Genomic DNA, 11,890 nt, shown 5'->3' with positions numbered 1-11,890 from the left:
CTACATCTTCAGCTTCTGCTTCTGTCTCACACCAATTTGAGGTTCGGGTGGTGAAATTAACCTAGGCTCACAAACAATAACGAAATCAGAATATATCCCTTGCGGCTTCATTTCCATAGACTTGCCTTTGTCGATGTCATAAACCCGTAACTCTCTACCATTCAAATTAACCAATAATTCCCCACTCGGCATAAATCCAAGGACATCTATATCACTTGGATTACTTAACATCAATCTACGATCGTCGACCATATTCATGTACGGAAACGTGAACACGTTACTCCACGACTCTGAATTTCCGTACTCTTTCATCACCCACACCTCTAAATTTGCACAAGCGATATCACGTAGAACACAACCAAGTTGATTTTCTCCGTCTAATGTCGCTAAACCGAGCAATCTTTTATCACGACTCTCATCCGGTCGTGCCATTTTCTTAAACTTCTCTTCATTCAAATCGAGGTAAATAATATCGTTTTTCAGACTCGTATTAGGATCCATGTATTGGATAATCCAATGAGGTACACCGCGAATAACCTTTCCTACATCGCCAGCATATAACTTCCTATACATGTACTTGAATTCCGTTGCGATAATCCGTACTCTTTCACTATCATGCTTGAAATTGTAAAAGTAAACTTTCATGCATCCTTTACGTCCATAGCCTACGTCAGCACCATAATTCGATCCAGGGGGTATCTTATACTCGAACCCAACAATCATAACGTACTCATCCTTACTACTATCGTAACACAACCCAAATAAATACCCATGACCATAACTATCTTCAACGTCAAGCACTCCATTTTTTACAACTCGAATAAATGATTGTTTTTTAGTTAAAGGGTTCCACAATATTAACTTGTTATCATACAATATCGCCACCAAACCATTGCAAGATCCCAAAAGTGATACAGACTCCGTTTCATAACGTTCCGATCGTTTTCCTAGATAATATTCCAACGGATCAGTATCGACTATATTATTACCATTACCCGGGCTCAAGGTGTAGAATTGATTAATTTCATTACTGCGTTTGGTTATGAACAAGATTAAAAGATTGCCTTCGAGCTGACGAATATTTTTATGATAATAATCCATGAATTTTGGAGATGATATTAAAGAATTCCATGTCTTGCAAACTAATTTGGACCGCACCACGGCCTTACAAGGTAACTTACATAATATTTCTTCGATTATATTTTCGGGAAGGAACGGCAATGGATTAATTGTTGATTGAATTAATTGGTGGTTTCGTTCGTAGTTTTTTAGCCTTTTCGTCATATTTTATGTGATAAAATTGATTGAGTTTTTAGGATTGTGAAGTTTGTAAAGAATTGGATGTAATTGTATTTTCATTGATGTATAAAACTAATATAAAGGCATGGTATATATACACATAGAGACGAGATCTAATTCTAACCTTGCTACAAATATTAGAAACTAGGAAAATACATGAATATGGTAAATAAAGAAGATACACAATATACAAAAGAAGCAAATAAATAAACTAAGACAATATTCGATTAGTTTAGGAAAGATCTTTATTAGAGAATATTACAATATATAGGACACTTTCTTGCGGAGTACTCCGAGAATATTCCTTGGTATAATATCCTAACTATAATATATTACTCCTATATATGATAATATATTTTCCTAATAATAATATCTCTAATATAATATTCTCTAATAATATTTAACAAAGTTTATCAAAGTTGGCTGGTGTGAGTAGTAAGCGCTCTCATCTTTTAAACAAGTGGTCAGGAGTTTGATTTCCGACTCTGATTTCCGACTCTTATGAATAAAAAAGTCAAAGTCAACCTATTAAATTGCCTTTGCCTTCAGTAACTCATTACAAGATTAAATGATTGTTTCATTGGTTAAGGGGTTCACAATATCGCCACCAAACCATTCCGTTTTACTACTTTTTGGAGAATAATATACCAACGGGTCAGCCTTGAGCCTCGACTATAGTACAATTATTCGGACTTATGGCGTAGAATTCAAATCCATTACCTGGATTCCAAAAAGATTAAATCACCTTCTCGATTTTGTGAAGATAAAATAATTGTCAGATATCTACGATTTAATTGTTGTTTTCCTTTGTAGTTTCCTCGTCTCTTCGTCATCTTTCCGTGTAAGGCTTTTTCGTGTTTGAGTTAGTCTCTCATAATTAAGACCGTCTGTTCTACATGAGTGCCGTAGCAAGCATTAGCGAATAATATCGGCCACAAAGATTAATATAACGCAGCTATTTCAGCAGCGTTGTTTTTTCCTCTCAGACATGCTATAAAAATACGAGTATTTAATAAGACGGAACCAATTAACTAGGATCGGATATTGTAGAACGAACGACATTTATTTAGAGAAAAATGAGACCAAACTTTATACATCAGGCATACAGATATTGCAGTGTTTTTTTTCCGACCCTAGACCTTAAACGACTCCACTTGGCATAAACCTCATTTACATAAATGTCATATAAGACCTCATTTACATAGAGACTATAGTAAGTCTCGTCAACATGGTACTTGTATTCGTATATGTCTTCGTCTCCATCTTCATCTTCTGTCTCATCACCAATTTCAACAACAGGTTCGGGTGTTGAAATTAACTTAGGCTCACATACAATTACGAAATCAAAACTTATGTACTCCGACTTCATTTCCATAGGATTGCCTTTGTGGATATCATAAACCCATAAATCTTTATCATCCAAATAAACAATTAATTCCCCACTCGGCATAAATCCAAGGACATTCATATAATTTATCGATCTACAATCGTGAACCATATTCATGTACGGAAACGTGAACATGTTACTCCACGATTCTGAATTTCCATATTCTTTCATCACCCAAACCTCTAAATTTTCAAAAGCCATATCATGTAGAACACAACCAAGTTGATTTTCTCCATCTAGTGTAGCTAAACCGAGCATTGTTTTATCACCACTTGCATCCGGGCGTGCCACTTTTTTAAACTTCTCTTGATTCAAATCGAAGTAAAAAATATCTTTTTGAACAATCGGATGTATAAAATCGTAGTATTGGATAACCCAATGAGGTAAACCACGAATAACCTTTCCTATATCGCCAACGTATAATTTCCTATCCAATAACCGGAATTCAGTCTGGTTAAAATCTAGTCTTTCACTACGGTACTTGAAATTGTAAAAGTAAACTTGCATACCTCCATACCATATGTCAGCGTCAAAATTCGATGGTGAAACAGGGGGGCTCTGATACTCGAACCCAATCACCGCAACATACTCATCCTTACTACTATCGTAACACAACCCAAATAAAAAGCGATGGGCAAAATTACTTTCAAAGTCATATACCGCATTTTTTTTAACTCGAATAAATGACTGATCTTTAGTTAAAGGGTTCCACAATATCAACGTCTTATTATACAATATCGCTACCAAACCATTACAAGATCCCAAAAGTATTGCCGACTCTATTTCATAAGGTTTTGGTTGCTTTCGCATATAGTATTGCTGTCGCAGATAATATTCCAACGGGTCAGTATCGACTACAGTACCATTACTAGGACTTAAGGTGTAGAAATTAAATTTATTCTCAGACTTATAATCACTGTATTTGTGTTTGAACAAGATTAAAAGATTACCTTCGATTTGACGAAGATTTTTATGATAATAATCCATGAATTTTGGAGACGATATTATGGAATTCCATGTCTTGCAAACCGATTTGGATCGCGCCATGGCCTTACAGGGTAACTTACATAATATTTCTTCGATGATATTTTCGGGAAGGTAAGGCAGCGGATTAATTGTTGATTCAATTGACGTCTCATATCGCCGCCGTCGTTGTTTTCCTTTGTAGTTTCGTCGTCTCTTTGTCATTTTTATGTGATAAAATTAATTTAGTTTGGTGGCTAGGTTATTGTTTTAGGGTTTGAGAAAGTCTCCCATAAAACCGTCTCTCATACGAGAGTGAGGTGTGTAGGGGTATTACGATTTTGAGCATATATATATGCTTTTGAGTTCCTTGATGACCAAGGACGATTAGAAAATTTCCATAATAAATGGAGATCTTGTGGACGACGGTTTCCCTATCTTTCTAGCAAAGATCACTAGATAAAAAATACACTAAAACTTAGGAGAGACGGTCTCTCCCTAAGTTATTGAGATACCAATCTTTCGTACCCTTTTATTTGTATTTCGTACCATTTTTATTGTTGATCGTGATATAGTAATTTCGTACCTATATACATAATAAATGTACCCATTTTATCCTTAATCATGATTTGTACCTATTTTATTACTTTTAGTACCACTTTTTTCTTAAAATTGTACAATGGTCTCTCAATAAAGCTTATTAGGAGACCGTCTCTCAGGAGACCTACTCTAAAAATTATAAGACCCAATTCAAGTGATTAGTAAATGCCAGCCCATCCGGCCTGGCTCATTTTTTTTTTTTTTTGGCGTAAGCCATCCGATTTAATCCAGATTCAGGTCAGGTAGGATCATTAAGGCGGTAAATTTCTCCCTTATGAGCTAGGTAGCACCAAAATGGACACGAATACGGACACGTGACACGACATCCCATGAAATTTAGGATACGGGACATGTTATTTAAATTTAATAAAATATATATTTTATAGTTATAAATGTTCGATTTTATTTTTGTAAAAATATGTGATATTAAATTTAAATAAATGAAGCTAAAACTTGCCCTTGATTATAACTCATTTTCATTTTACATCCAAACTCATCTTCTAATCAATCTCTTTCGACAGCCCATTTCTCGTCTAAGGAACATCATTCACCCCACAAATACCATGGACACGCGCCGGACACGGCCCAAATACCATGGGCACGTGTCGGACACGTGCCCAAATAAGTGTAGAAAGTTAGACACGACTTTATAGGTGTCGCCTGTCGGACACGTTTGAGCGTGTGTCCGACGAATATCGGTTGATTAAGAGAAGTGTCCGTGCTACCGTCTAGTTATGTTATTACCTAAAAGGACTAGTAATGTAGCTCTTCTATACAACGATCTTACAATATAGTATCAACAATTACTATTTACTAGTCGATTGATATAAGTATACATCCTAAATCACTGCAATAGCATAATGTATTATTGTGATTGCGAATGTGTACACATTCTAATTACTCTGCTCACTGATTAGTGTCGATTTTTTCAAGCTTGAATAATGGCGGTCAACCAAGAAGAACACGCTAAAGAGACCGCTGCTTCTCACATTTTCTGGAAGGGGTGCATTCTCGAGCAGGAATTTTCCGATCTTTAAATTGTATTAAAGGTGCTAATTCATTATCAAGTACTGATTGCATTTCCACTGAAAAAAGTTTACATGATGATTTGGTCAGTTTGAAATGTGGGCCCTTTACACCCACCAAGGGTTCTGGTCGGGTCAGGTTGGGTCGAGTTTATTTTAGTAGGATTCCGCCAATAGTTCAAGTTTCCTTTTTTGAGTTATTAAGAATATCGAATGCTGTATTAATCTTCTGCAGGCATTTTTACTGCAGTACTTCTGTAAGTGAATATGACTGTCGTAAATGCGCTGATTTTGTGCTGGACAATCTACAGTATGTTCAGAGCCTTTGATGAGCGAAGCAGATCAAACAATGTCCCTTAATACATTTGATGAGCGGAGCAGATCAAACAATGTCCCTTAATCAGATGCTGTTACATAATGAGAAACCGGAAGTTGGAAAGATCTTTGTTAAATTCAAAATCAAAACTAGCTGCATTGGGCTCGATTCATCTGATGTGGTCTCCAACAGCTCAGACCATCCCCGGTTTGAACCCGAGGTGTATAAACTGTTTATAGACGTATGTCGTCCTCCATTTATGAGCCTTCAATTTTGAGGATTTTCGAGTTATTCTTTCGTTAAATTTGTCTAAGGAAGAAAATATGTCTTGTCTACCACGAATTCACAAATAAACAAGGAAGCGGTCCAACGGATGTATGACTGTATGAGATAAAAATCAATTAAAATCTCACAAATTATGGCATACTCCCCCGGAGAAAAAGGATTACGCATCTGAGGTAGTACCTCACCTTGTAGTTTTTGAGTATATACACATTTCTTTCTGAGCATATTACCATTTATAAATACTCCCTCCATTCAACTCCACTTTACAAGTTTCTCTTTTGCGCACTATTCACAAGCGGACATTCAACTTCAATTTTCTCTCGATACATAAGTGAAAATATATTCATGCGGGATCTTATTTGATTCGTCTTTAAGAGTACATTAAAAATATCTAACTTTTATAATTTTTGCAAATACGCAGCTAACGATTTTTATAGTCTAAAAATTGCGTTGGCAAACGTGATAAATGAAAGTTGTAAAGTGGAGTTGAATGGAGGGAGTATAGTTTTTGAGTAATATTATATTTTTTTAGTGTAATGTATTAGTAAATATGCTCAAAAACTTTATACTAAAGCAGAACTCAAAAACTTTAAAATAAAACTCAGAAAATAAACTATAAGAGTTACTACCTCAGATGTATAGTCTATAAACTGTACTCCCCCGTCCTCGTCAATTACTGTTTTTTTATTTTCGCCCAAAGACCAAGAAAAGAGAAGGGTGTCAAACTAAATGACATGTGGACTAATTTGTGTACGAAAAATCAAATTGTTCATCAAGTTTACGCAATTGCTAAATCCCGCACATAAATTTGCTTAATCCCGCACATTTTACTCTATTATTCCAATCTTATCCTCCATCCAAAAAAAAAAAAATTCTCCCTCTTCTCCTCTCAAACCTTTAACAAATTCTTTAATAATTTGACAACTATGAATCTTAATTCGCACACATGGCGAGTAATTATGCCGTTTTATCAACAATTTTACTACCCATCTTTCAATCGATTGAATAAATTGTTTTTTTAAAGGAATTTTAGACTTAGGGTTTTGGATTTTTGGCTATTGTTGAAACAGTGGTTGGTGGTGGCGGTAGAATTGGCCGTGGAAGGTAGTCGTAGAAGGGTCGGCGACTCGGCGTTATGGTGAGGGCGCAGTGAGCAGGCTTTTCGGGCGCTTGCGGTGGTTGTTTATCGGAGAATACAGTGGCTGTTTGGGAGCAATACCAGTAGCAGTTGCGAATGGAATGAAAGTGTCGTCGGCTTAAGTGGTGGTCGGGGCTTGGAGGGTGAGGGTTTGTCGGTGCCGGAAGGTGGTGGGCGGCTGGTGGAGAGATCTGAGTTCTCTTTTTGGGAATTCTATAGCATCCTCTCTATTTTCATGTAAAAAATGAGAGGGGTAAAGTCGGAATAAGGCGAAAATATGTGTTGGATTAAGCAAAATTGTGTGCGGGATTTAGCACGTCCCCAAGTTTATTATTAAAATAGAAATGACGATAATTGACTGAGACATCCAAATTGAAAAAGGACAATAAATAAATAACTAGGATAGAGGAAGTATATTTTATTGAAAATTCTCATAATCTTATAGAAAACTCAATAATTAAAGGATTGCTTCATGTTGTTGCGTTTTGGAACCGTAAGCCACTTCATAAACCTTTTTCTATACACAAATTCTTGTTTGTGACGGCATATATCCGTCACTCTTGAGTGACGGATACCATTTTACTTCATAAAGTACCCACTTTTTCTCTCTCTGCAACACTATTCATGTGGTCCCCTTTCTCCATTAACCCATTTTGTTACCATTTTATCTCACAAAATATCCGCCACAAATGGTAACCCGTCACAAGGGAGACCAATTGTTTTCTATAAGACCTTGGTCAATGAGAAAGACATGCTCAAGTGGGGAAGCTTTTAGATTTGTTCTCTCGTGGTCATCTTATAATGAGTCGCTATTGAGTCTTATCTCTTTGCGAGTGCTTTTGTGTTTGCCTTATCCCTTACTCCGTAATATATAGCCCGTACTTCATCCGCCTTGCTTATTTGTTTAGCTTTGATTTTGAAAAAAAGGTCAAGCAAATTAGAGGGGCCATTATAATTATGGTTAGTTGATGACAAATGGAATATAGCTCCTGTTCTTTTGGACTTAAAGTCACTTAATTTAAATTCACTTCAGATCCTATAAGTTCAGTTCAGTTCAGTTCAGATCTTATAAGTTCTTTTTTTTTTTTTTTTGCAAGCAAGGAGAATAACCTTCCTTTCAAGCCTTATTGGATCCGTCTAGTCAGAACTATGACGAGTGTCTTTACACCAGAGATCATAAGGGGATGTCCGGTTGGCCCAAACCTTGAGATACGCTAAGAAGACGGAAGCGGCACCGTTTAATGGACCCTAAAGGGCCACCGTGCAAATACCTCAGCACTCCCGTCTAGGGCGTCGAACCCGGGATCTCAAGGATTGAGATGCGTACCTTGCGGCACTCCCGTAACACCACTAGACCCGTAACCCGGGATCTTATAAGTTGATTCGATTCGAGATCCTATAAATTGATTCGATTCGATCTTATAAGTTCGATTCGATTCTATAAGTTCGATTCGATCGATTCGAGATCCTATAAGTTCGATTTAGATCCTATACCTCACTTAATTTAAGTTCACTTGATCCTATAAGTTCGATTCGATTCGAGATCCTATAAGTTCGATTCAATTGATTCTATAAGTTGATTCGATTCGATTCGAGATCCTATAAGTTCGATTCAGATCCTATAAGTTGATTCGGATCGATTAGTTTGATCAAAAAAAAGCAGCCATAGTAGAAGTGTATGATTAAATTACTTATCAAAAACCTTGCTAAAATAGAAAGGTAAATAGAGAATGAAACATGGTAAAATAAAATAGGTAAATAAATTAAATGACAATTTCAAGATAACAGGTTAAGTAAATAGTTGAAACAAGTAATACTCCTTTTATCTCAATTATTGTTTTTTAATTCATTGTGAGGGTATTTGACCCAAAGTCAAGCAAATGTATGATTGGGACATAAGAGTATTAAAAGATTCAGATTCAATATATACAAAAGATAAAGTTATAATCCGTATTACATAACGTAAGTATGTAACTTAAACCTAGTTCATTTATGTCTACAATTGTATTTATATAAGAGATAATTTTTTTGTCAATGACTAGATATTCTGCTTTTGTATTAATTATGTTACTTGAGCATTTCAAGTTTAAGACGACTTTCATTTTAAATAAGAATTCTTGTTATATTTGCGTTAACATTTTATTTCTTTGGATGGGGATATTGTCATATTGACAACACAAATTCTCATTGAAGACATGACATATCCGTCACAAACTGAAGACGGATACCATTTTACCTCACAATGTACCCACTTTTTCTCACTCTGCAACACTATTCATGTGGTTCCCTTTCTCCACTAACCCATTTTGTTACCATTTTATCTCACAAAATATCCGTCACAAATGGTAACCCGTCACAAGGGAGACCAATTGTATTGACAATGACTTGCTACTTGCTAGAGTTGCTACTTTACTAGCCAATTATTATTGCAAAGACACAAATCTCCCATTCTCACTCATAGATATCCATTACTTTGAGTTATTTCCTTTGAAATGTCCTTATAGTACAAAGAGAAAACGGCAAAAATACAAAGTTGAGCATGTGACATTTTTATAATTTTGTAACAAAATTCTTTACTTTAATTTGTGTCCTTTTATGGCTTGGATGCTTTAGAATGAGTGGCTCAACTAGTGATTCTGATAGCATTTAGGGTGACACTTAATGGACCACCATTTACTATCAAAGATTTTTAATTCACTTTGTTTTTATGCTACAATCACTTTACCCAAATCTTCTAGAAGTCTTTGCATCTTTATCTTTATTGTGTGAGACCGCCTTATTCTATTAATAGTGTTATGCCGTGAGGCGATTTCATTGTATATAAAGATAAGTCATTTATTAACGATAAATTAATGGTCTTTTTCTAAAAATGAACCGTCAGTAGCAAAGCTAGGATTCTCCGTTACGGGGTGAAAAATTCCAGCGGAGACGAACTGGTAATGCCATAAAGTAAATCTCGAAAATTTTCGTAAATTTCAACTAAGAAATTTGAAATTTCCAATATCTAGCGGGGGCGACCGCCCCTAGGATACTGACGGTTCATTCCGTCACTGTGAACCGTCTCGCGTATAAGATTGTCTTACTTTATCTTAATTTTTTGGTGTAAATTGTAAAGGGAGCCACAAAGTAAAGGGCGAGTTAATGCTGGCGGAATTTAAACTCATATCATAAATACCACTTATTATGACTTTACCAACTATGCTAGTTGATATCTACATAAAACCGTCTTGCATTATAGTTTATGTTTTATTTTATTTTTTAATTTTTTTTGCTACAATCACTATACTTACCTAAGTCTTCTAGAAGCCATTGCATCTTTATCTTTCGTTCATTTATTGTTTTGTTTTGGATGATGAAAAGGGCAGCTTTTGTTTTGTTTTTATCAAAATGAGTCACTCGACCCATCATTTATGCTTCATCTAGAAGAACTTTGGAATTTGTCCCTTTTTTTTCTTTTCTTTTTTTTTTTGCTTTTTTTTTTTCATTTGCTTTCTTTGTTAGTGGCAAATTAGAGATCTTTTGAGGAAGTGCCTTTTAGTCATTTATGTTCATTTTGGGTATATTTATTTTGTTTTTTACATAATGATTATGATTATGGAAGAAATAATATCAACTTTTTTGTGCTTAATTAAATGACATTATGCCAAGTGGGTTAAGCTTTATTTGTATGTAAGTATGCTCAGTATAATTATAAAAAAATATTAACAAAATAAACATGTAATTAAAGTATTAAAACAATTATAAAACAGAATATGTAAATAAATGATTGTGACAAAGATAGTACAAAGTACTATTTTTAGCGAACAAATAGAGTTTAGAAGATTACGGTTTTTAATAGGAAGTGGTATGTTTGTGCAAATATAAATCCATTGTATTAGTGTAGACCATGGATGCTTAAAAGGGAAATGCTAAAAGCAATTAATTTGAGATTTTGTAGAGTAAATACATGAATCTCATGTGTACTTGATACTTTGGCAAATACATCCATAGCACTTGCAACAATGTGAACGCTCTATGGAAGAGGGAGATGGTGTTAATTCATGTTGAATGACGAATAGAGGTGATGTATGGAGAGGAAGAATGTTAATCGTTTTTACTTTTGACTATAGTCTTGTCACTTTTTTTCTGGCAAATATTTGACTTAAAAGAGTGAAAATTCATACTCCCTCCTATTCTAAATAACTCTCCCTATTTCCTTTTTCGTCTATTCACAATACTCTTCCTATTTCCTTATTTGGCAAACTTTTATACTTATTTTAATCACATCACCCCACAACAATACCCCACAATACTCATACTTTATCTTATTTTAATCACTTTACCCCACAACAATCCTTATTTTAATCACCTTACCCCACAACAATACTTATTTTAATCACACAATACCTTCCCTCTCTCCAATCTCCTACCCCACTGTAATACTTTATCATATAATACTCCCCTCCCTTAATTCCCGTGCCCTCCATAAAAGGGGAGGGTTATGTAGAATAGGAGGAAGTATGTTATTGATGAGACTATTATTCACTCAATTAATCGTGTTTAAATTAAATGAAACAAATCCAATACATACATGATTACACCATACTAATTATGAATTTATAATTGACACACTAATTAATTAATTAATTAATTAATGTACTACTTCTAGAGTTCTAGTTATCAGGTTGTTCGATGAACACAATTACCCCACATATACAGATCACCCAAGTTAAACATACTCAACTTTAAACATCCATAAAATACTCCAAATAGTAAAAGATTCAGAACAAATAACACTCCAATATTACACTTGCACAACTTGTACACAACACGTCTAAAGATCTTCATTTTCCCCTTTATTTTTCCTCTATATATACTCCTCCCCCCTTTCCCCACTG

The 11,890-nt window shown here is 35.0% G+C and overlaps 2 protein-coding genes across 2 annotated transcripts; both read right to left on the bottom strand.

The window, feature by feature from the left end:
• Positions 1–1,101, bottom strand: LOC141620934 (F-box protein CPR1-like). The gene has a single exon (XM_074437677.1). The coding sequence runs from the start codon at positions 1,099–1,101 to the stop codon at positions 1–3; it is 1,101 nt and encodes a 366-aa protein (XP_074293778.1).
• A 1,294-nt stretch (positions 1,102–2,395) lies between these two features.
• Positions 2,396–3,733, bottom strand: LOC141620933 (F-box protein CPR1-like). The gene has a single exon (XM_074437676.1). The coding sequence runs from the start codon at positions 3,731–3,733 to the stop codon at positions 2,396–2,398; it is 1,338 nt and encodes a 445-aa protein (XP_074293777.1).
• Between the last annotated feature and the right edge of the window lie 8,157 nt (positions 3,734–11,890).

The sequence above is a fragment of the Silene latifolia genome, chromosome X (assembly GCF_048544455.1).
Source record: "Silene latifolia isolate original U9 population chromosome X, ASM4854445v1, whole genome shotgun sequence".
In the NCBI taxonomy this organism is placed as follows: Eukaryota; Viridiplantae; Streptophyta; class Magnoliopsida; order Caryophyllales; family Caryophyllaceae; genus Silene; species Silene latifolia.
Note: the sequence above shows the minus strand (reverse complement) of the source record. Positions and strands in the feature narration are given on the sequence as shown.

Coding starts and splice junctions, on each gene's coding strand:
- LOC141620934 (XM_074437677.1), bottom strand. CDS start 1,101: ATGGATTATTATCATAAAAATATTCGTCAGCTCGAAGGCAATCTTTTA.
- LOC141620933 (XM_074437676.1), bottom strand. CDS start 3,733: ATGGCGCGATCCAAATCGGTTTGCAAGACATGGAATTCCATAATATCG.